The sequence below is a fragment of the Sparus aurata genome, chromosome 4, assembly GCF_900880675.1.
Source record: "Sparus aurata chromosome 4, fSpaAur1.1, whole genome shotgun sequence".
Lineage (NCBI taxonomy): Eukaryota > Metazoa > Chordata > Actinopteri > Spariformes > Sparidae > Sparus > Sparus aurata.
The window spans coordinates 16,859,050-16,885,550 of NC_044190.1; the positions used below are offsets into that span (position 1 = coordinate 16,859,050).

The window sequence follows — 26,501 nt, forward strand, 5'->3', positions numbered from 1 at the left end:
CAGCGGTGCAGGAAGTGTCAGGAGGCTAATGACTGGCTGGTAGAAAGGACTCATTGAGAATGAGAGGGAACTCCTTCCTTATCACACTGGGACCGGGACAGAGGTCAGAGGCACACAACATCCACACATATTTACCCAGATATTTGGACACACAGATGTAGACAATACACTGAGCACACAAACAGATGTGACATTTCTGGATTACAACTCACAGACGGCTAGATTTAGGTTTTGTGCTTTCAGATCACACATTTTTTGTTGTTTAAACATATAGATAGATAAGAAAAACCTACCGAGAACTGCTATCAGTTATACAACTGAACAAATACACTAAATATTTGTCAACTTCAAACAGAAGTGAAGAATTCAACTTTGCCAATTCTGCAAAATGTGCAGTGTATCAGTAAAAGCCAGACTTGAAAGTTTTAAGTTTTAAGTTTTAAGTTCAGCCTGATCTCAGTTGCCATCTTGTAGTCAAAGTGTGATGCATATACCCACACACCTAACAACAATAATTGTCATAGTAGCTAATCAAGTCACTAATATTCCATGTGAAACAGAAACACGTAATTTGAAGCCAATTTTCCTGATGCTTTCCCAGGTGTTTACAGCATCAGAGTGTGTTATCTTACCTGTACATGAAAGGTGCGACGGTGGCCATGTTGGGGTGGCTGTGGTGCTGTTGAGTCTGAGGTAGCTGCACGCTGACAGTGTTGCTGGCTGTGCTCTGTGTAGTGCCTCCGCCTGCAACCGGGGTGGCGCTGCTCTTTCCCTCTGTGGAGGCCAGGCTGGAAGTGGAGCTGGAGTGTCTGCTGTCCCTGTCCCTGTCCCTGTCCCTGTCCCTGTCTCTGTCTCTGTCTCTGTCCAGGGCCCCGCGGTGCATGGCGAGACCCCCTCCCAAGCGCATGCTCCGAGGCCTCTCCCCCGCCTCCTTCACTGAGGAGGCTTTCCCCCCGACTCCCGGGGCTTTGCCTCCTGGCTTTGGTATTCCGCTGTGTGCAGGGGTTGAACTCTCCTTTTTGGCTAATTTACCCCCCTTGGGAATGAAGCTGCTGATTTTAGAGGTCCTTTTGTTTGAGCTGTCAGTGTCTACACAAACAGGTGCTACTTCCTCCTTAAGCTCCTCCCCCCTGAGCTCTGTCCTGTCTGGTACAGAGATGCGTTTCCCCATCTCCTTCCCTTTCTCCTTCTCCTTTCCCCTCTCCTTGTCCTTGTCTTTCTCTGAGCCTTTGACGGAGCTCTTCTTGGCAGTCAAAGCTCTGCTGAAAGTGCGTTGGGCGATGCCCCTCAGGGCGATCTTGGGGCTGCTGGCGGTTGTGGAGACAGTCGTACCTCCTGAGGGAGCTGCGGCGTAGGCTATCCCGTTGCTGGTCCCGTTCATGCCCGGCCGGACGTTGCCATCATCCTCCTCCAGGGGGTCAGTGTTGGAGCCAGTTTCAGCTCTCTCCACCTGCCCCGCTCCAAGCTGCCTGGCTGGTGCAGAACTGTCTGTCTGGGCCGTTATGCCATTGGAGGAGGATTTGGAGCCTCCTTTACTGTTAAAGAGCTTTAGCTTCTCCAGCATTGATTTCTGAGTGGCAGCCTTAGGAGGAGCTTCACTTGCCGGGGCAGCCTTACAGGAGGTGTCCTTCTCCTGCTTGATGGACTGCATGGAAGAAGAGGGGCTGCTGGTGGAGGAGGGGGAAGGAGAGGAGGTGTGCTTGGAGCTCATTGACTTGCTCCTCCAGGGCTTGCCGTTGCTGTTGGGCTGGGGGATGGCCGTGGTAGAGGAGGATGAGGATGACGAAGAAGGGGGAGGACTCAGAGCAGAGGTAGCAGAGGGGATGCTGGTGGAGGAGCTGACGGTCACTGCAGATGACGGAGCATGCTCAGTCATCACCAAAGGCTGTGAGGTCATGCCCTCTGAGGAATCTGCACCAGAGAAGAGACATTTCATTAAACAAAGAGATAGGAGGGTATGATCAGGAGGAAAAGTCAAGCAAAGGGAAGATCTGGGGGAGAGAAGAGAAACCAGATGCTGACCCCACACAAAGTGACCTTATAAGGGCCTGGAGGTGGCCTGTGTTGATGCAGCCAAACTTGCCATTACTTTCCTTCAGGCTAGCCATCAAAACTGTTAAAAACCCCTTAGCACTAACAATGAGAGGAGCCCATCACAAACTGTTTATAAAAACAATGAGGAGCAGGCTCATGTGCTTTAAAGTCTTGCCAAGCAGACCAAGTCAAGAAGCTGTGCTGCTGCACTTATAAGGCTTGGACTTATATGGACTGCTTTTGGTCAGCGTCCCTCTGCTTTACAAAGAAACACTGTCTGGCTGCATCTGGCTATATGCACTCAGTCCCTTGCAGATTAGATTCATAAACAGGATTCAAATGCAGTTTAACTGGCAGATGAACACAACAGAGAGCAGTGTAAATATGCTCCAGTAAACCAGTGTTACATAATTATCACCCAAGAAGAAAAAATGTCCAGGTAATTCTGCAACAAGTGACTCAGCAACATCTCAACAAGCAAACTTACCCAGAGCTGGATGAGCAAGAGAAGAGCTGAAATCCCTGTTGTAAGTCACTGCTCTGACTGTGAAAACTAGAGTGTCCCGAGGGCTGCTGAGGTTGTCAGTGTGGTTCTACTAGCAGCAGAGTTCAGACCAGTAACATTTGAATATTCAAACACCAACGGCCAGGGAGGGAGAGGGCCTGTGCAGGGAGCACTGGGTGGAATTAATCATAACATTTCCGTTGAAACATACCCCTCTCACTTTGTGTACACATACACACACACCCACGCAGACTTAAAGTTATTCCAAGTCACTGCCGCTGCTGCACTCTGTCACTGAACTGATCCTTTGTCTTAAGAATTCATTCTTGTTAATTTTCCTGGACTGGACCTACATTTACATATCCATGATATCGTGCTTTTTGTATGATTTTTGCCTGATGAAGGTCTGAGGATTGAAACAAGTCACGTGGTCGACAGTTTACAGGCTTTTTTTGGTTCCTTCACAACACAGACAAACATCTTTCAAGAATCTGAAACCTTTAACTAGGCAATAGTTGCATTAGCAGAAAGATATGAATGATAGATGATGTTACTGATGTTAGAACATTTAATGAATTTGATTTGGATTTGAAAAATAATGAATTAGCTCTACACCCTTTGGCAGCCATGGTTTTTGCCCTGGGAGGCTAAAACTTAGCATGGAGGGCATGTGTGTGACTGTGTGTACATGTGAGCGCATAAATGCATGGATGCCTGTGTGTATCTGCTTGCAGCTATTGCACACTTTTTTACTTTTTAAAAAGAAAATAAGACTTTTGGGGCTCAACCATATATTAAAGTTACTAAATGATGCGCACACAGAATCATACCCTGTCTTCTCTGATGGTGCACATGGAAAAATGATCATATAACTTTCACAGTGCTTTCACTCAACCTGCTTGTTTACCCCTTTCTCATCTGGCTCGCCACTTTATTTCATTTTAACAGCGCCTTTCATGCCCTAATTGGAAATAGGCACTCGCTCGCCGCCTTTCCTTTCGCTCCCTGTTTAGCATTTAGTGAGAGCAGCCTGAAACAATGCAACCATTAGGAAGTGATTTGAGCCCAATTAGCCGTGCTAGCAGTTAGCAACTGGAAAAGTGGGTCAGGTTGCTAATAGCTGGTTTCCTATTGGAGGTGGCTGAATGAGAGGGGGGACCTGCTGTGATTATGGAGCCGGCACAGAGAATAAGGGGACTGGGCACTGCAGGTTTGGGATGAGTGAAGCTTTGATTTGGGCCAGCAGGACGGTCTGTGCTGTCCGTGAATGGGGTCAGCTCGGATTTAGGATCAGAAAGGAACAGAAGAAGAAAGGCAGGACATCGAGAGGCCCTGGACACTGGGACAGCTGGTCATTGTCATGACTGGACCCAGTAACCGGGACTGACACGCTCCAGTTGAGTTGCTAAGGGTGAAGGAAAGTGGTCAATCTTCAGTGTGTTGGGTCAGAAGTGACACCAGAGTGATGGACTTGGACACTGTTGCATCAGAAAACTCAGCCAAAGTTTCCAGAAAAGGTTTAACAGTTCTGAAACATCAGTTTGACACATATGAACGTCAGATTCAAGTGTCTTTCTGCTTTGTTTTAACCTTTTTTTTTTTTTTTTTTCAAAAAAGTGACCACAGGTTGGGGGTAACGATTTTCTTTTGTGTCCATCTGAGAAAAACTTCAATCTTAAATAAAAAAAAACTGCCAGTTTATGAGAACAACCACAACGGCATAGATAAAGACCAGGTATAAAAAATACTGTTCAATAATCAGATCGCTTGTCACTATGGATCAATCTGGCTGTTTCCTGGCTGCATTTTAAGACACCAGCTTTTCCTCATCAGCACAAAATGCACTTATGGAAGCACTTTTCCTTCAAAAAAAATTAACTGAGACTTTGTTACTGACCTAATGAACCTTTGCAGCCTTGGGCCAAGTCCTGGAATTAAACTGCACCATTACCCCTCTTTAACTGCTCTGGTCAAGCTGTCTGCTTGAGGAAACATGCTGAAAGAATTTCACTGTTTACAACTCAACTGCTTAATTATAGCCGTCATTAAAGAATAAAATCAAGAGCAGAAAATGACAGTGGAGGAGTAGCCAAAGGGAATGGGATCATAGACCACCACAGTGTGCCTGTCTAGCATTAAAAAAACCTGTCTCACCCTCCCTGACTCTGTCTCAGGGTCAGTCCAGCTGCCTACTCCTCTCAGAGCCTCCTGATAACATCAAGGCATTTTGGGAAATCAGCCGAAGTGGACCCAAAGCTCCTTTCACGGATCGTCACACTCATGTGTCAGTGCGTGTGTTCCTGTGTGTTAATGCCTATCTACAGCTGAGGAAAGGCATGTAATTTCACACAAGTGTCAACACTCTACCCTCTGTGTGTGCATGTCTGTGCATGCATGTCAAGTTTGTAAGAGAGGGGAATGTTAGTTCTGCTCTGCGACTTCAAATGCTTTAACCTCTGGGCCTCTTGCAGGACCGGTGACTGGAGCACACACAACTTGCACACAGAAAAACAAGCAGTAAATGCATTAGAAGTAGCCTCGGCTGATACTGTTTAGACATCACAAGCGTTCCAGCCCCTCTCATAGTGGCACTGGTCACGAGACATTAGGCTAAACCTCCTCAGTCACTCAGCGGCCAAATTGCTGACCTGAAAATGCCCTACTTACATACAGTTCACTCACATATAGCAAGACTGAAAACACGTTTGTGCCTTGAAACCCAAGGTGCCCAGCTCTTCCTGATTGGTCAGCTTTATTTCAAATACTCCTTGACAGGCACTTCATTTCTAAAATCTGAACAAATTATACGAGACAGACCCAAAGCTTGAGGCTGCAGGTGTTTGCTTACTCATCATGTTCTGATTTCCCTGCGCTCTCTCTCTCTCTCTCTCTCTCTCTCTCTCTCTCTCTCTCTCTCTCCTCAGTCATTGTACTCAGAAAAGTGAGAGGGACAGCCGGCTTTTGTGCGGAGACTGAAACTTTTTAAAGTTTCTCCACATGAATACACTCAAACAGTGACGCTACAGCTCATCAGAAGGCTATTCATTCAGCAAGGGCACCAGCCATACAAACACACACTCACACAGAACTACACTGGCAACAGGAGCCTGCACACACACCAACACACAGCCACAGGTGCCCCCTGCTCTCTCTGTCTCTCTGCTCTGTGTCACTTGGTGGACACCCAGACGCTGTCACGTTGTGTTAACACAGAGCAGAGGAGAAGATTCAGGTCTGTTTCCCTACTGTACAGCCGCGCAGTAACGTGACTCCATTCTGGTGTCAGAGCCATTGACACAGAGCAGATCTGGCCTCACAAAAGACGCTGCAGGTGTCTCTCTGACCATCTGAACCTGCAGCAACACTGTCCCACAACAAGCATAAATAACATAATCTGTTGCATGTAAGTGCAAATATGCATTTTGGGGCAAAAAAAACCAAAAGAAAATTCAAACTGAGTCTCAGTTTCAAACCACAGTAGCAGGAATTTGGCCAAATAGATGCAATTTTTTTCTACAGCTTCATTACTTCTTCACAAAGAGATTCAGGCCAACTGACCTGTGATCCTCCTCCAGAAAGAAATATCTGCCTTCTGATTTCAAACAAGCACACATTTCTTTTAGCAACATCAACATATTTCAGTAAATATGACTAAAACCGCAACTATATTTTCAAAACATAAGTGCAAAGTCCAAGTTCTACATCTGGATCTATAACCTGCAGGCATAACTCAAAGTGATCTACAAGTGCATGCTGACAAACCTCATGAGTGCTGCAGATGTCCAGAAGGAACACAGAAAGAAGGAAAGGACAGAAGGAGATGGACAGGAGAGGAGGAAAGAGTCCCAAACCATGGCCAGCAATCCAGAGAGTGCAGGATGAGGAGGAGGAGGTGGAGGAGGAAGAGGAGGAAGAAGAGGAGGAGGAGGAGTGTGGTGCAGGGATATGGCAGAGGGGAGGGGCTTGGCAGCATGTCAACAACAGGACAAGGAGGGGGGTCGATTATCATCCTACCTACTGCCAATCATATGGCCTTCTACAATCATAGACACACACACACAACTTCTACTACACCTCTTTCTATTACCACTACTTTTAATATTAAAGGAATAGTTCAACTTTTTGAAAAATACACTTATTATTTTGTTTTTTGAGAGTGAGATTTTGAGATTGATATTAAACTCATACCTGGAGCATTGATATGAGGGTACAGCAAGCAGCCAGTTAACTGAGCACAACGCACTGAGTCTCTGCTGGTTGCCTAGCAACCTCACAATGACAACAAGACAACAGAAAGTTACTGATTGCCGAAAAACAATAATTGCTGTTTTTACAGTTCAGTTTTTCTTGTTTGTTTATTATTGAGATTTAGAGGGCAGAGTCAGGCTACCTGTTTCCTGCTGTTTCCAGATTTTATGCTGTGCTTAGCTAAACTGGTCACTAGCTATAGCTTAGTATTTAGCATGAACATGTGAGAGTGGTATCAATCGTCTCATCTAACCCATGGCGAGAAATATAAGCGCATTTCCCAAAATGTTGGAATATCCCTTCACTTTTTCTCTAATGTCTCACACGAACATACACGTACATTCGCAAACACAACTGTAGAATACAAATCCCTGATCTCTAATGGAGCTGCACATCAGAAAAGGTGCCCCACAGTGCTGCTTGCAGCGTTGGTCTGAGTTAATTTGTCACTATTTGAACAACTCCCCTCTCTCTCTCTCTCTCTCTCTCCCTCTTTCACACACACACACACACACACACACACACACACACACACACACACACACACACAGGCACCCACATGCACACACACACACACACACACACACACACACACACACACACACACACACACACACAGTCTCTCTCTGGGCGGTCAGAATTCTCTGTCTGATGCAGGGTAATGAGTTTAGACTGTGAACACTAACACAGTCTATATAAAGCTTCAGCCCATTGAGTTGTGACAGAAGCTATTTCAACACTGGTCTAACTAAATATACTGCCAAACACTCAATACAAGTGTGTATTCTGCAGGACACTAACACTGAGCAGAATGAGTCGAACTGGGTCAGAAGAGTTTAGAATAAACGTGTGAGGGTTCCGACTCAAATACAAACATACGACAGAACATTGATTAGATGGGGTGAGCCGTATGCTCACACACTGGCTGTTCTCCCCTGCTCTGCTGAAAAGATGTTCTCTTGTGTTTACATTGTTGAATGTATATCATATTAATAGCAAGCCATCCCAGTTGAATCACCAGCACAAAGATGAGCAAACTAGATATAAGCCTGTATCCATAAAAAACCTTAAGCAACAATGACCAACAAGGGGCAGAAACTTTATCCAGCCTGATATTCTGCTGCAAATGCTGCTGATAGCAAGCGCAAGGTAAAGATCTCATTCTGCAGAAATGTTATCAAAAACACTACAGCAACAACAGCTGATGTTCATGGGTACTGTTGTACTTACAGTTATTCACAATGCCAAATGGATGAAAAAAAACATAATTTCTCTGAATAATTCCAGTCAAGCAAAATTCCTGGTGGGAACTCCTAAGGAGAAATCTGCTGGATTGTTTAACCTCACCAAACAGGAAGAGGGCGCTGTTCTCACAGGCTGGACAGGGTTCAAGGATTTTTAGTGACAGCATTGTAAAACATTTCATCTGTCTAAATAAGCACAAAGAAAACAATGATGACTCTGACACTCAGAGACTCAGACACACCCACACAGAGTTTAAAAGCAAGCCAACTCCCCTCCAGTTAGTTGGAACTGAAGAAGCCTCTTGGAAGAGAGGTGAAATGTCTTCAAGAAACTGAAACAAGTCCAGTTGCCTACGATACAGCACTTAGATTTACCATGACCTGGATGAAGGAGAACCTTCATCAGCATGTCTTATGAATCATGTGACATGATTGATAAGACATATTCTGTCATTTCAGAGAAAAGGTTTAAATTACTACAAAGCATCACAATAAATAAAACAAATATATGAATTGAGGTTTCAGGATGTTTGGATGCCTTTACTGCAGAGCAAATCTCAAACAAAAACAGCTTAATTTCCATAAAAGAGATGAGCTTAAACTGCGCTCCAGCTGGCCACACCTTTAGCAACCTCTCCACCCGTGGGGATGAACTGAGTCTGTCTACAGCAGATGAATGGAGGTCAGGATAACATCTTAAATCGCACTTGAATAAATCACAGCATGTCACCTCGCCGTCTACACTGAGAAAATGTCCTTAAAACCATAACTAAACACAGGTACACAGATTTGTCCTCACTTACACTCCAGCCAATGCTGCTGAAGGCAGAGAGTACAGATAGTTCTCTCCTAATGATATGTTCAGAATTAAATGATAAACTCAGCTGACCTTGTTTAAAAATTAAAGGAGGCCATTTATTCACTGGAAACATCAGGATTTTATGCTCATGTATTCTCAGTTATTTCAGTGCAGCATTTACTGCTCAGGGGTGTGCATTACTTTATGACACAGTTTTTAAGACTTTCTATTGGCCTTAAAGCAACAGAGCTCACTAGCTTTTTAAAATAGGATAACAAAAAGCACCCAGAAGATTTAAAATCACTGCAACAATAACATGTTTCACTTGTCTAACATAACTCTATCCATCCTGTATGTGTGACCTACCTTTGTTCAGGTGTGAGTTGGCTTTGGTCTTGTCACTGAAGCCCTGGCTGCGTCGGTTCCCAGCAGCACCGACCGAGCCTCTTGGAGGGATGTCACTGCCGGCAGTGGACACCCTCGCTGAGGGGCCGGGAAGTCTGGTGAAAAGAGAGGGAGAGAGAGAAATACAGAAAAGAAAGGAAGAAAGGAAGGAGCGGGGGCATAAACAGGACAAACACTCAGTTTGTTTATGATCGAGTGACTGAAGATCATGAACATTCTTGAATATTCAATATGTAGCCTTCATCTCACGCAGGAAAGGAATACATTTGGTTACTACAGGGTATCTAACACATTCTGCTGGGACAGGCACACTCCAGCACTTTCTAAACACAAACAGGAGGGCACCTCTTTAGTATGAATACAGGAACCATGCAAGCACTGGAGAGCTGCATATTTATTACAGTAACACACTGCAAAGCTTAAGCAGCAACCATAGAACATGTGGTTGTCGTTGCCTAAGGAAGTTTATGTAATTCAACAATGAACTACTGAAGTTCTCCTCTTGCCCTCTTGTCGGGCTGCAAGGTCGAGTCTACCACAAACTGATGACTAAACTACCCACTCAGTCATTCTGCTGCCTAGATCTTTGGCTAACTGTGACTGTTCCTAATAAACATCTGAGTCATCTTCAGTCTGAAGTGGTTTGGATTAGAGGATACACACAGTTTAGCAAACGTAAACTCAGCCATTGTTTGCTTTTCTTGCCGCTATTACAGCTTGGCCCATCCTCCCTACATACACCTACAGTAATTTCATGGAGACAGATGAGCTCACAGCAGCGTGGACGTGTGTGAACGGGTCAGACAGGCTGACGGAGTGCACGTCTCAGGGGAGCTGTGAGCTCGGCAGCCTCAGATTACATGTCCTGCTCCTTTATTTCCCTGCATGGATTAGACAGGATATACTGGCCATGGATAAGCCTTGTGAAATATATGACACCTTGATTCCATATTGTGTGTCAATTTGTTGCCTTTGGTGAGGTCTGTGAACCAAGCTGTAATCTAGCCAGGCCGTGGCACAGAGGCTGCTAATGAAATGCTAATTCACCGCTGGCGACGACATCATCATCCTGGGACTGCGAGGCGGATGCTGATAAACAGATTACAGCTCTTTCTCTCAGCTCTCGTATACATTATAGGAACTCTCATTTCCGGCATGCCATTCACTTTGACTGGGCATAATTTATCTGGCCATAGAGCGGTAATAGGTTTTACCACATTATTTAGCGTGGTGTAGTCTAGGATCATACGGCTTTCAATTATGGCCGAGCCAGTCAGTCTATCGCCTTCCCCCTCTGGACTGGCCGTGTATAGAGGCAATATATGATGTGATGGTTACAAAAAAAAACCCATCTCTCCTCATCTTCTGTCAATTTTTAATTTAAAAGTCAAATAAAAGAAAAAAGGAAAAGAAAACATGCTTCTGCCAAATAAATATTATATATGTTTAAAATGAAGAAAGAGCTACAGGGCTTACTGCACACCAAAGCTCAGCTCTGAACTACCTTAAAACTACTACTACTAATGCCTGCTACTACTAATACTATGTATTTATTAATTATTAATCACGGAATTACTTGCACATCTAGAGGCTTGCTTGTCCTTTATGTCTGTGTTTAACCAGAGCGTGACTTAATGTTACTGGTGTGCAAAGGATCTGTGATTATCATATTTGCACAATTCCCGTGCTCATAATTTAAGTAATTTAAGTAGATTTATTTATATAAGGCTTTTATTTTCTTTTCTTTTTTTTTAAGAAAAATATAACAGATCGATAATTTGCTTTCTGTCTGTGTAGGAAAAAAAACAATCAGAAATCAGAGCAGTGGCAATATCTCACATTAAACAATGACATTTATGTAAACCTTCCACGTCTTTAACATCCTTTAAAAGTGCTTTAATGTCTGCATCTGACGGGAAAAGTAATTAGGAAGGCCGCGTGTTCGGTGGAGACGACGAGGAGAATCTTAGCTCATTAACTTGTAGTTGTACAAGCTAACCAGAAGGTGGGGCCCTTGCATTGCTTGGAGAGGAAGATTTATACGGGGGCAGGTGCAATGCAATCAGAATCTGGGATAGGCAGCATGCAAAACCCACATCCTAAATCCAATTTCAAGGTGCATAATTACGTAATACCACACTGCATGCTAAAAAAGAGGCAAATTTAAATGCAATAAAGACTTGAAAGCATGACAGCAAACACATATGGAAGCTAGTTGTGACACACTGTTATATTATAGATGTGCACTCCCGCCATAGATTCATTCTGTGTTAATTATTGATGTCACATTATATGGGGCATGTGGTCGTCAAGCAAATCCACACACATACACACACACACAAGCACGCACACACTTACTTAAGGGTTATCTAAAGGTCTTTCACAGCCCATTTAGCAGGCCTGCCAAATGAGGCACGCTGCCAGACAGACAGGGACGTCCGAAAATGGAGCCCAGAGCTTTAGCTACTATCTGCTCAACACTACCACTCATGCATATTAGATAGTGCTTGTAGTAGAGATTGCCCTTAATCACAGACAAAGAAACAACATGAAACCCATTGTAGAACAAAAGTAATGTTATCCTTGATTAGGGGCAATTTCTACCTTCCTACTTCCTGGAGTGGGGGACGGGAAGGGAGGTGTGGTTTAGTGGTCGAGGAAAGAGAGGAAGGAGCAAGAAAACAGAAAGGCAGAACAAGCTGACCTAGAGGTCTTTTTCTGACCAAGGGAAAACTTGAGTAGTTTACTCTGAGACCCATCCCTGGAGGAAAAGAAAAGAGGGGAGATATATGGAAGAGGACAGAGACAGAGAGGTCAGGTTTACGGTTACAAATGGCAGGAAGTATGAACAAGAAGACCGAGATGACAAAATGATGGATTAGAACAGCAGAACCAGCAAGAGGGTGAAGATTTCAGACGAACCCGTTCACCCAGTTTCAAGGTTACACAAGGTTACGACATTGGGCCAGTGAGCCTCACCTGGACTGCATCTCGGCCTGTGCTGCTTTCTGGGCTGTAAGAGCAGGAGTCCCATGCGGAGAGTGGCTGAGCTGTGCCGGGGCGCTGCTCTGCTGGCTCAGGGGAGGGTGTGTGCTCTTGGACTGGGCAGCGGATGGAAGCGTGGGCTGGGAGTTCTGCCGCTGAGCTTGCTGCTGCTGCTGTTTGTAGCGGGACAAGCTGAAGAAGAGGCCGAGGATGGCTTTCAGATTACCATTCCGGATCTCTGTGGGTTAAGGAGAGGAGGAAAATGTCGAATATTAAGAAGGAAAAGGCAGATGAGGGATAGAAGGACAAATATGACGGATGAGAGCAAATGTGAGGATGAAGGTTGAAGAGAAATTCTGTTACTGTTTTGATATATTGTTGTGATACCATGATAACGATAACTATGAAAATCAAGCAATGTAACTCAGACAAAATTGAATATGACACATTTGTATGTTTGAGTTTAATGGTCATTAAAAGCACCTTTTCTTATTTATTTTTTTTTGCAAACCCTCAATCTCTCTGCACAAACCACTGCAGGCAAGAGAGTTGGGGAATGTAGCAAATTTGCCGCTCGTATAAATCTTCCAGCTGAGCTATGAAAGGCTGTACTATCGGACAATTGCCTCTCGAGAAAAGTGGTATCATGAGACAGGCTGGGCTTGGGCTAGCTGGTTAGCATGCATATTCAGTAGACGTCTCACAACACAGCACATAGTATAGTACATCAGCCCCCATTGAGCCTACATTTTTTTAATGTGTACTTTCTGGCATTAATGTAGTGTGTCCGGGCAAAAGGTCTTGCCAGTAAAAACGCCTCAATATATCAAGTTGCTCGTTCTTTATCTTTTTCTTTTTTTTTCCATAGCACAAAGGACATTCGTTGGCCTGGCCTAAAGGTTAGATCTACGTCTCTTGTTCCAGTGAAAGCAGAAGTGCAGGAGTTACTTACCCTCTGAAGACAGACCCTGGATGTTGACTCCTTTTGCTGCCAGGAAACTGAGGCAGGCATCGATGTTCTCAATCTGGACGAGAGAAACACAGACACAGCTGTAAGACACTGCACCCTGCACATTTCCATTTGAATTTGCATATTTGTATAATGCGAGGAAGCATGATGGTCTGTGTTTTGCACGCTTTTCCTGAGAGCGTGATGGCAAAACTGGGAGTGAAGATCTTACAAATCTATCTAGAAAGGAAAGTTGGCTGTACAAAATGTATGAAACTTTTTTTTTTTTTTTTTTAGAAGAGAGGTGCTGACAAGGCTGAAGATGTTGGCATTGGCATTACCGATCATATGGCCTCCAATATTCATTGATTTGACACGGTAGGGGCAGTGAAAAGTGGACTGCTATGATGGAAAACTAAATCTGTTTATGTTTTCTGGATTGTCTTTGGCAGTAAATACAAATTTCATGCCAGTACGCATGTATTTGTAATCTTAGATAGTCCTTATGCATACATCTGTTAAGGCCTTTAATCTGGAGCTGGATCCAGGTCTGCATCCAAATGCACATAACAAACAATAATGCTGACTGGCTGATAGTAGCCATGATTTTTGGGGATTGATGATTCTTGTTCGGGAAAATCAAGGTTTTGTAAAAGTTTCACTTAAAACCATCTAAAATGTCCATGCTGTTGGATCATCAGTTGTTCGCAGAATTACTCAAAGTAGATGCGTCAAACAAGCTATAACCAGCTACACAGAAATGTTATGGGATATTAAAATTGGCCACATGATAACGCAGTCAACAGAGGATTCAAACCAAGCAGACTTTCGTCAGCAGCACATCAGAGAATCAAAAACATCTACACCCACCAAGTTGCCATGAAAGCAGCCATGGCAACCTGAGCAGACTGCTGAGCTGTCACTGGACTGTGAGAGGATTTGATAGGCAGACAGGCTTTGTTTAGAGCCCATGTGACCCCATTATACACCAAGCCTGCTGGCTGGGCCACGTAATCACAAAGTAAACCACATAAAACAAATCATCAAGCAGAGTCACGGCAGATGACTGGGTGATCAAAGTTTACCAACTGTTGTTTTCGATGAGCAAACACACCAGGTACAGTACGAAAGATATCAATATGGCACAGCCGCTGCGCTCTCATATGACACACAGGCTATATTGAGGCACTCTAGGCGAGGCAATTAACTAAGGAACTGACTATGAAAATGACTTTAAAAAGCTTTTTACAGTATGCACAAAGGTTAAAGAGGTGATAAATCCCTTTTAGCATGACATTTATTACAAGTGATGGTAGATTTATAACACAGTGAGGCTAATCTGCCCAAATGTACCTACAACAAACCCACTTTGTTGAAAGAACAACAGCTCAAATTTAATCTCACAGCCAAGAGAGAGCAGATATAGAGCAGTGATACTCAAAGTGGTTTCTAAACTAAAATACATATGAAGTGTGTCCTTTGTAAACGAGACCGGGTGTGGGCTGCAACCGGGAGGGTCCCGCTCACTAAAGATTAATGACATGATTACACTTAATATGCGCCGACTAAATATAGCTTGACCTACAGCTCGCTCTGTGGTTCTCCTGTTGGGAAGTATCCGGCTGTGAGGTGAGAAGCTGAAGTAAGAGCTCGTTTACATCCGTCTCTGTTGAAATATGTGAACGTCCACTGGCTGCAGATAAAAGGTAAATCAACTGAGCCAAAGCTACCGCCTTCAATGATAATACTAAAACCACTGTGGCTTACTACTGTAATGCTACCCACATCCACAAACATACTACTTTTCAGTTACAACCACAAGTGCATTTATCTCAATTTCATCCACTAGAATGTCATATTTAGTTAGTGGAAACTTTCATATAGCTGTGAGTTACATCCCCTGCTGCATTACTGTAACTCCAGCTCCTATTATATTCATATTGTTCACATTTACTACATTACTTTCAGCTCTGTTCATCACCATACTAGTGCTAGTTGCATTCCTTTCCATATTATTAATCCACTATCATCATTTTATTAAATCAGTGAAACAAGGGCTGGGCAATATTGTAATATCATATAATACTATAGATCCTCTTAGATTTTGGATATTGTTACATTGTGATGACATAAATGTTTCATTTTCCTGATTTGAAAGGCTGCATTACAGTTAAATGATTGATTGATTTATTTCATTTTATTTGTATAGCGCTTTTCAATGGCCCAAAGTCGCTCATTCACACACAGTCATACTGGTGGTGGTAAACTACGATAGTAGCCACAGCTGCCCTGGGGCAGGCTGACGGAAGTGTGGCTGCCATTCAGCGCCTACGGCCCCTCCAACCACCACCTCAAACATACAGCAGTCATACACATTCACACGAGGCAAGGTGGGTGAAGTGTCTTGCCTAAGGACACAACGACCATGATGCAGTTGGCCGAGCGGGGATCAAACTGCCGACCCTCCGAACATAGGCCAACTCGCTCTACCACCTGAGCCACGGTCGCCCCCAAATGATGTCATTTTGTGATAGTTTGTCAGCCAATCCTTGCATTTATGAAGTGCTTTTTAAAAGATTTTAAAAAGATAATAATAAAAGACATTCTGATTCTGTATCATAACACAGCCTAAAAAGATTGCAGTATCATTATGAATTTTCAGTAGCATATTACCGTTAATCACATACATCGATAATATCACTTTTAGTCACTCCTACCATACCACTATTTTCATCAATTACATCCACTATTTTTACCGTCATTAACATGATACTTTTAATCAACATTCACTGCCATATTATCATTGGTTTCCTCCACCAGCACACACTTAGTTACATGCTGCATTACTGTTTGGTAAATCCACCGGCATTTATCATTGTTTACATCCAATATCATATTTTCGCCAGTCAAACCCACTAGCATATTACTATTAGTTTCTCCCACTGTATAAATATTAAATTACACCCACTGCCACATTATGATGACATCTACTACAACTGCCATTACTTCTATCCACTACCATGAAATGTATAGTTACACCTTTCACCGTATATATAAAGTGACATAGGTATCCTCCTAGATGTGCACCTCACTCATGAGATTTCTTCATCCTCCATCTGATCACTTATAACTGTGTTACTACCAGATTTATTAGAACCCAAGCTCATTCACTACCAGATCATTAGTAAACTAGATCTAAATAGTACTAGTTCGATTACTACTTGCTGCAACATCTATTCTATGGGATACTATGGTATGGGACAACATTGATATTTGTCATCTACTACTTGTTTACAACTTTATATTCTTCCTTTAGTTCAAACTCCATCTCTATCTGAGCCATGTCAGTTTGTGAAGAGGCTGGTGGACTTCAGGTCACGGGCTGAGCTGAAGCAGCAGCGCTGCCCCTGCTGTCATTTCCGTAACCTCTGACCCCAGAAACAGCTGTCAGGGGCTGACATGTGTTGTCCTTTGAGGTGATACAGCAGAAAACTTAAGGACAACAGGAATGTCGACTATGGCCCTCTCGGAATACCACAAGCTCCTTAAAAATAAACCTCACCAACATACCCAGAGACTTTCATTAATACCCCCAGCCTACACTTCATCTGAGTGACTGAACCACTCCCCTACTGCCCCAATTCCCTGGTACAGCTGAAGTTTAAATAGCAGCAGCCCGCACAAATATGTTTCAATGGAATACCCCATCACAAACGCCAGGCCCCATCCTGCTGAGATGCTCCCAAGCCCCGCCTCTCAGGGGTTAGAAATACTGAAACCTCTGGCTATTTAAAACCTGCAGAGAACGGAGCTCAGACAAGCAGGAGGAACACAATTCCAATCTTCCATCAGCTTAAGAGCCGGAGATCTTAACCAGTCTATACTGTAAACAGAAATCACTTTATCTATGAATTATCCTAATGAACAGAAAACAATAGGTGATGTTGTGTTGTACAAAGTTTGCCAATTACAGCTTCTCAAATGCAAAAATATCCTTGCTTTCCCTATATCATATAACATAAATTTAAATAAAACATTTAGATTATTGAACAGTCGCTAAATTAAAATAAGCTTTTTGTAAACAGTAAATGTTTGAGAATCGCACCACCAAACAGCAAACTGAGGATAAATATAATGCGTATCCATTTCCTGCAAGACCGCAGAAGTCATTTTGGGCTTTTTGTTACAACTTTTAAGGTTCATCACTCTTCCGTTCCTCGACAACTTAGTGTTAAGACAACTGGCTGATGTGCGACTCAAAACGTACCCAAGTAAAAGTAAAACGAGAAAGTCTGCAGATATACAATCACGAGACCACCAAATAAAGAGAACACTAAAAAGAACATTACTGTCATTCTTCTGCTCAAACCCTACTGATCATCTGAACAAAATCCCTCTAAAGAAACTCACAGCTGTTAACTCCTACCTACCTGGATGTGTGATCTCTTCCTGCAGTGTGATTGCTCTGCCTGACCTCACACCTCCACCCAGGCCACTATCACCTCCTGCTCTGCTCCTGCTCCCAGCAGCAGCACGGGGCTGGCCAGCCAGCAGCCCTCTGAGCAAACACACCTTCCCATCCAACGGACGGCATTGTTGTGTGTGTGTGTGTGTGTGTGAGTGACGTAAGAGCGCGAGAAAGTAAGCACTACAGAGAGAGAGGGTGGGAGGGAGCGGGGAGGGAGGAAGGAAGGGAGTGTGCGTGAGCAAGACATATCTGAAGCAGGATCGGACTCATAGGAGCTTTATGAAGACTGATACTGGAGCCGATATTTTGAAATCAAAGTTGCTCATAGATATCTTCAGCGATGATTTTCTGTATCTAATTTGAACATCAAAACACAGGTAACACAGGTACCACTGTGAAATTGTTTGCCCAGAACCTTGTTTTTGTCAAAATGAGAAAGCCTATGAATTTAAACCACACTGATTGATGTGGCTGTAGGCCTGTGAAACCCACTGATAACATGACTGTGATGTTGAGCCATAAAAATAAACTCGACTGATAAATTCAAGTTAAGCAGTTCTTTAAGCACAGCACAACTATTCAGTATTAGAGTTTAAAGTCAGGGGTTCGCATCTGGCTTTAAATGAAATAATGGCTGGTTTGATACAGCTTGAGTTGTATTTTTGGGGCTGTGTATATCTCTGCTCGTTGTGGTGGCACTGCACTAGCAGATTGCAAACAAACCAACAGTGTAGGCAGATTGTCTAAACACCTTTATCTAAAGGCAAAACTGAAAGTAAGCACACAAAAAGGCGCGAACAATCTCTAATTGCTCTGGTAGATAAGGAAGGTCAAAGTTGAATCAGACGTGGGTTTGAAAATTGTGATGCTATCTACAAAGGACACTCTGGCTAATGATTACTGTTTGCCTATATTTTCGATTCTGAATAAATTTGGCTAACCTAGAAGTTTATTTGAAACCTGTCTGATCATCTGACTGCTTTTGTTTTTGGCCGGTCTTACTTGTCTTTAGGGAACATCTCCATCCCACTTGGTGAATGGGCAAAACTACAAAAAAGAAGCCCCAACTTGTAAGAAGAACTCTTTAAATGGTGCACTAATTTCCAAAAAAGCATTGATGAACAAATGTATGACCTAATAAAGCATGCAAGAATCCCAACAGTGATGGCATTTCATTTTTTTTCTCCTCAGATCAGGGGCTAACCTCTTTCACACTGGCTAAACAACATTTGTGTTGGAACTGATCTATCAGTCCGACTGGAATGTGACGACAGCTTCCCTGCCGAAGGTGCTCTGTCATTTGATTTTCTGACTATTGGGTCTTGTGGAATCCGATCAAGTTAGATGGCTGCGAGACAACGTGGTGTCAGTGTGTGTGTGTGTGTGTGTGTGTGTGTGTGTGTGATCGACTGTGTGGTTAGATCTGTCACTATCTGCCCACACTTACTTTCACTCTCTGTGGAGGTTTCACAGATTACAGCTACCGGCTCACCTGCAGAACTCTGACTTCTCGCTGAATAATTCTTTCTCTCTCCTAACTTAAACATGCATGCAGAGGTTTCATTACCTCGGAGAAGCGCTGGTTTCACCACTTATGAGATTAAAGAAAAATGACGCTCCTGCTGCTATGATTCACATTAAGATGCAAAATCACCTTCGACCAGCATATTCTGTTGTATTGCTTTCTTTTTAATTTGTGTCTTTTTTTCTTTAACAACAATTTCCTCCAGCTATGTCAACATTTCCCTGCTCAATTGTGTAAAGAATGAATAATTAAGGGAAATCTGCTTCAATTTGTCGATGAAAAACAGCTTTGGGTTGTCTTTGGCATTTGTGAATTTCTTACCATTCTAAGGAGGGTACATTTTCCATGGTTGAGGTTTCTGGAATAATCTCTTATATAATGAAGTGTGTGTCATATCTCCTATGAATAGACACACTGTTGCTGCAACAGATGACTAACTTCTGGGGTCCTTAAGGGGTGAACAACATAATGTGAACATCTCGCTGTGCATCATGCGATCAGCTTTCTGTCAGGGTCGCTCAGTATCATAAGCTTTTTGTCATAAGTTCGGTTGGTTGCGTAGAAACAGTTTATGTGATCGCTCGCTTGTTTTCACTTATCAGGTGATTCTCGACCAGCTGATACAGTTGGAGATTTCTCTTTGGCTCACACACAGAAAAAGTACCGCTCCCTTTGATCAAACATTAACCAGTCCGTTGAATCATTAACACCATATCTTTTGGGTCTTGTCCCGCTTACCTGCGTGAAGCATTACTGTCGACAAAAAACACAAAATATGATCCGTGTCAGAAAACCAACAATCTGAAGCTGTGGTCTTGAATTCTGACCAAAACCACACAGAGACACGTGTACATTTTTCGCACTCAGGTTAAGTGTGTCAAAAGTGTGTTTGAGGTGACACCACACCTGAGGGTAAAACAGGGTGAGTGAAAAAGGAAAGCTCTATTGTCTGGCCAGTTTACACATGAACACACAAAAACAGCGTATCAGCAAAGAGCCTGGCATGAAGTGGCATGAAGTGACATAGCTTCATCCTTCATCCTTCAATCTGTCTTTTATCGAACTCATTAAACACCTGGTCCTGCTGGTTTCTACCTATGCTCTCCCATTTGCAGCAGCAGAAAATATGCAGTTTGCAGAGGAAGCTGAGTATAAAACAATAGACAAGAGATTCTATAGACGAGAGCAAGAAAATACACAGCAATATTAGACAAAAAATGGCAAAAAAAATTCAAAAGAGCTGCATTTGTAAAATATTGATATCTCTGAAATAAAAAACTTATAAAGTTAAACAGATGAATCGACTAAAGCAAGAACAGCTGGATGTGATATGAAAATAAGATTAAGGAGTGAAATGAGCCTAAGGACGAAAATTAGGTAAGCTTTATATTCTTGTGCATGTAGTTCAAGGTTGCAGGTGCAACTTAATTTTCCAAGTTCTGCAGAAGTGGCTGGCATCTGCAATTTAATCCAATCATTTGAGCGCATTAGACGAGAAACTACGTGAGAAGGAATGCTATGAGGGGGTAATAAAAAACAGTAGGTGTAAAGTCTCCAAAATCTTTTTGCTTAAGAGCGATAACATGATGTAATTTATAGGCTCAATTCTTCCAAATGACAAAAAAAAAAGAACGTTTGTTTTATTAGTCCGTGTTTGGAGATGTCTGTCAATGCCAATACGATGGAGGTGAAGGGTTTTAAGTTGTTGCAGCATTCAATTTCCAAAAATCATCAGCAACCTTTCTTTGGGGAAAGTGTCCTGGTATGCTGCCAGCCGTATGCATTTGATCTACTTTCTGCCAATTGAATGCAATTTAAGGTAATGAATCCAATACCGGATTTTAATTGCACTAAATCAAACGAGGATGATGAAATGTTTGGCTGGCGTTTAATTTCTCGGCTCTTACGAGTCACAGCTTCTGGAATTAACTTTACTTTCTAACGTGGGAAATTTGGACGGGAAAGGGAGCGTGTTTATTTGTGTGTCTCTGTGTACGTGGAATCCTGTGTGGTTTTAACAGCTCGGTGTCAAATCAACAGGCTCGCTCTGGGCTGCACCCACACGGACAGACACACAAACAAACACACACACACACACACACACACACACGCACACACACACACACGCACACACACACACACACACACACACACACACACACACACACACACACAGCCTGACTGGGTGGCAAAGAAATGACCCGATGATGGGGGTCCGTTTAACAAGGCTATGACAGTTGTAAAAACAGACTCTGGCTACGGCCCAGATAGCAAGCATGCTAATCAGCTAGTGTTAGTGCGAGGTGAGAGTTCCTTGGTTTATTCCGCTGATGGAGCTTATTTCCGTGTTTATTCGTTTAGAAACGGAGGTCAGGTTAAGTGGTGGTAATTGGCAGCAGCTTTGGAAGCTTTGGGGGTTTGAAAGCAATGAAATAAAGTGCAGTAAAAGTGGGCTCTCTTACTCCTTCAACCCAGCTGCCAAATAAACTCTCAGGACCTGTGTGTGTTTGTGTGCGTGTGTTTATTTTGACAGCACGACAACACACAAAGCAGGCATTTGCATAATGACTGCGGTTGCACCTGCCCTTAGCACTGCCTGAGTGCTTCAGATTTTGCTTTAAAGCTGACAAACCTACTGAGATTTTATGCAGCGATCCAAAAATACTCAACATCTCAACTTGTCCAATTGAAAATAAAAGCAGATCTTGACAGCCATTATCCAATAAACAATATCACATTGCATGAATGCACACTAAAAAAACACTTTGTCTCCCTCTTGACTGGCACACACACCATCTATGAGGATTAAGGAAAAAAACTTTTTTTTATCTTATTTGGAACAACTCGATTTGTCTCAGAAATATCCTGCAATCTTCTTGTCATTAAAAAAAGAGAAGATTGCAGGATATCATCTTGTCATTAATGTCTTAAAGACATTTAATGACATGCTGTGCTTGCAGATGACAGCAGAGCTGAATGTGAGAGAGGCTACACAGGATGTTGATAACAGCAAGACAAAACCACGGCGAAGACGCCAAGATCACTGAGTGGAAAGAGAGCAAAATGCTCAATTACAGGCGTCTGAGGGGGGGCGTAATCAGCGCTAATGGTAAAGGCCTAATTGATAGTGAGTGGGACAGGAAGCATAGAGGGAAGTGGGCCATATTTAAGTGTGAGTTAGTACATGGCTGGAGTGACAAAGAGGAACATCTATGGCAAATTAATATTCAAATTGACGAAAACTAGTATTAAAATTCATAGAGATCGATGGATTTGGGTTTACAATCTGCTTGTAAGTAAATAAATCAACCTCTGTTGGTCCTAAAACTTTTTTCATAGGGCTCTTCATAAGATAAAGGCACTTGTAATCCAACTTTAAAGGAAAGGATCCCAACATTATAAAGACTGGAACCTGCAAACTCTCCTTAACTGTCTAAAAGGGTTTTTAAATATGAAGGAATGGGAAAAAGTGACTGTTTTCTGATGATGTCCAAGGTTTGCTTACAATGATATTTGTAACATTTGTGATCAAGGTTATATTAGGTTAGCCAGCTAGCCTTCTGCTATCATGAAACTTGTATCCTGACTCCGTGATAAACTTACAAGTAACTGACAAGGTGTTAAGACACAAACACAGATAGTTTATCACCATCAACATAAAAATGGAATCAATTCCCACAGGGATTTCTGAGAGTGTCAGCTTTGACACTATTATTCTAAAACTGCAGCTCAGAACAACATGAGGAGACTTTGTGATGATAACTTGAAAATCAAAAATGCTGTATGTTGTCTTTTATTAGAAATATGATCCACAGACTGTTAATTACCTCACTGTAAATTAGAAAATGCTGTCACATAGACCTAATCGGGCATCAACTACTTCTCTTCTCTCGTCTCTGCTTAGGCAAAAGAAACAGTCTTACGTTACTTTGAACTCACTGACCTGAATTACATATTCAAAAGTCCATCGTCAGACAAAAAAGCTTCAGATACTCATTCTTTACAAAACAATATGTGATCATTCTTTACATATCACCTCCTCGAACATCAGTTTTTGTTGTCACAATAACCACATTTATGTGAGTTAATCTTGTTTCATAATAACTGCTTCACTCTTGGTTCTGAAGATGTCTGCATGAGCAACTCTCGTGCTTGATGTGTGATTCAGGCCTCAGCTCTATTTTTGGTGATGATGAATTGAGAGTTTAATAAAAATCTTGACTGATATACTTTAGAGCTTTTAATATCGAAGAAGGTACTGGATTTTCTGTAGCTCAAAAAGATAAATCAGCCCAGAGTTGTAAAACACGGCAGAACGTGGAACTAGAAACTCTAGAATAAGCACAAGAAACAGGATGTCCTCATAAGTATAGTAATATGGGTCCAAGCTGGTGTTGAAAGAAGAAGGGTTCAGGGATCAGCTGTGCTTCCACCTCCTCCTCAGTTGTTAACTACGGGTGTGTATCCCTCTCTCTCTCTGGTGCTCTGAGATGCTTCAGTAGTCTGGCTGGTGGCCAAAAATAGCCCCCTCAGCTGGCACACTGGCCCAATTTACGACCCTTCACATTCAGCTGAGGGCAGCCCTGCCCACGGCACCGTCGCCTCATTTCCCACAGAGAACACAAAACTGTGAAAACACTGAAATCACCAGCGGCAGCAATACAAAGGCAATCCCACTTATATATCTGCTTAATGTCACGTCACAATAACCGGCTGTAAACATCTCCTTTGTCGTCAGCGCTGATGCTTCCTGCCTGCTTTCACTCCTGGAGATGAGAGGAGTGCTGACTCCTTTGCAAGTGTAATAAGATGAGGCAAAACTGGCCCCAAAACCAAAGCCTGTGATGCTTTCAACTGAGTGCCAGCTGCCAGAAGTCTGAGCCAGAGGTTTGACGGACGGCAGCCCGCAAGACCACGAAAGTAAAAATAAATAGCCTAACCATTACCATCTACAACCGGCGGCTTATAGACCACAGCTCCCAGCGAGGGCCACATGAGTCGGTGAGATGGGACATCAAAGTGGTGTATTACTTCACAAACACACACACAGAGGTACATTTCACAGCAGTCCGCCAAAACAAACATGGAAGGTCACTTACCATCTGAGAACGGCTCTTGGGACAGCCATTGATATCATCAATCTTCTCATTGGCTGAGGAGAGATGGAAAGAGGAGGCAGAAACAGAGAGATAAAAGATGAGGGTGAAAACTCTTTTCAGGCGTGTTTGGTTGAAGTAATCCTCTCTTTTATTTCCACTGGAGATCCAGTGTGTGTGTCCCAGACAGTTGCTGGCTGACTGAGGAGAGCAGAGGTGTTCATGCCGGTGACTGTGACCCCCCTCCTCTCCCCTCCCGTGGAGACATGAAACACTATCTGGCCACAGCAAATGGGAACGGGGCCGCTGGGGGCCCGACCGAGATGTGTGCTGGGTGTGTGTGTGTGGTGTCAAGGATTCCTCCCGTCTATTAGAGGCCCAGCCCACAGCAGCTGAGACACGGTCGTCAGCTCACAGCTGACAACTGTGCCAACAGCATGAGCTCCTGCATCAGGAGGCTCGGTGCGGCTCACAGTGCAGCTCCACCTCAGGACCACGTATCGCACCACCTACCCGGTGAGAAGAAATACTGTTCTTCCTTTCAGGTGGATAAATATGCAGCGTCTTTTATGTTTTCAACTCCTTCTAATACAGACATATGTGTAACTAACTTTAGACACATGTACAAACAAATCACCACGATGGTATATTAGTAAAAACATGGCATATAGCATCCCATGCTCATAAGAATAGCCTAATGTGTTAATGGTCAGTGGTTCAGTGGTTTGCCGCCTGACAAATTGCTCACTGTGGAGACATCCATATGGGAATGCTAACTATAATATACAATAATCTGACACAGACTGGGAGCTGAAGACTGTGCAAAGTATCTTCAAAAGTCAAAGATCATACTAAAATTTGCTGGACAGATTATCGTCACAGTTGCCCGGCGGAGAGTTAAAGATGACCTTCATCTGCAGATTGTCCTTTTCCACAATCCTGACCTTGAGTGTGCATTGATCAAACAGTTAAACAGGTGCCACATCCCGTCCCAGTATGGCTGCTCTAACACCAGCAGCCTGCTCCAGTTTCACCGGCAGAGAGGCCTGGGCAGGGCAGGTGAATGGATGACTCTAGTCTGTGTTGTTTTAACGTCCGCAACAGCAGTGGACGTCGGAGTGTAAATATTGTTTAAAGGCTTGATTTTGTGAGAATACAGAAAAGTAGAGGCTGAATGGGATGATCTGGTTCTTTAAACAACAGGCACATTTTCAGGAAAGCTGAAACCTTTTAAGGAATCTCATCAACTTTACTTGCATTTCGACCATTACAAGTTGTCTTTTAGTTCATGGAGTGTAGTTTGCGGGAGTATTTCAGCAAAGGGCCAACTATATTCCACTCCTACGAGATTCATTTGACTATTTTTACACCAAAACTAGTGGAAAAAAATAAAGAAAAATTGCAATTGATTCCTTTCCAAAAGTCTGCTTGTTGTTATATTTTTCTGGTGTTTAATTTTCGATGTTACAATCACGACAGTAAACTGGGGAAAGGAAGGCAGCATGAAGGCTAGTGACATTGTTAATGTGATAATTTGTATGAGTCATTTACTTAAGTCTCCCTTGAATGAAGACTTGAAACTTTGAACCGGGAAAGAATGGCAATTGCATCCTTTCCCACTGAAGTCAAAAGCCAGATGTTGGTGGGGTTTGTTGTCCAGTGTGAAAGAAAATTCCTCTGCGGTCCAAATCCAGGTGTGCAGGAGTGAAAGATGCTGTAGTTAAAGCGACTACACCACTGTAAAAATCTGAATAACCTAAGCAGCCAACATCATAGCAGGAAGCTGGAGGTAGTGTAGAAAGTTATGGCATGAAAAGGGGAGGCCCTAAAACATGTGATGCAATTACATACAGTATATTAAGTGTCCTTTGACGCCAGCAAGCCTGCTCTAACACTGAAAAACCAAATCACATGCAACAGCTACAGTGTGAAAACAGTAAGACTCTTCTCTGTGCAGGATGGAGCTGTACGGAGAGAAGGAAGTATAAATCTGGGTCAGACACAAGAAGCAAGAGCTGGGAGCAGAGAGTCAGTGACATGCTGAGTCACCGGTCAGCTGGTGTCAGCGTGCGTCAAGCCTCGGGGCTGCCGGCGGATGAAATGACAGGCCGAGGACGGCCAGACGAAATGACAAGACTGAGGATGACACAGACGAGTGTGAGGGGTCAAAAACACAGAGGAGCAGCCACCGCTGCACTGTCCAACTCTTGTCCTGAGACAGAAGTAAATCAAGTTTAAAATGC

At 43.1% G+C, this 26,501-nt stretch overlaps 1 protein-coding gene across 13 annotated transcripts in view; it reads right to left on the minus strand.

Moving 5' to 3' along the window:
• Positions 1–26,501, minus strand: part of nav2a (neuron navigator 2a) — a 224,772-nt gene that overhangs the window by 54,116 nt on the left and 144,155 nt on the right. For 9 of the 13 annotated variants that reach the window (XM_030413783.1, XM_030413779.1, XM_030413777.1 and 6 more), the window contains 6 exons: positions 24,262–24,314; positions 13,173–13,245; positions 12,215–12,458; positions 11,940–11,996; positions 9,197–9,330; positions 633–1,911 (listed from right to left, as the gene is read on the minus strand). In XM_030413783.1, the coding sequence (XP_030269643.1) occupies positions 633–1,911; positions 9,197–9,330; positions 11,940–11,996; positions 12,215–12,458; positions 13,173–13,245; positions 24,262–24,314 (1,840 nt within the window). Of the gene's footprint in view, positions 1–632; positions 1,912–2,521; positions 2,627–6,301; positions 6,439–9,196; positions 9,331–11,939; positions 11,997–12,214; positions 12,459–13,172; positions 13,246–24,261; positions 24,315–26,501 lie in introns of those variants that run through there. The other 4 variants (XM_030413781.1, XM_030413787.1, XM_030413785.1 and 1 more) reach the window with 3 other exon arrangements.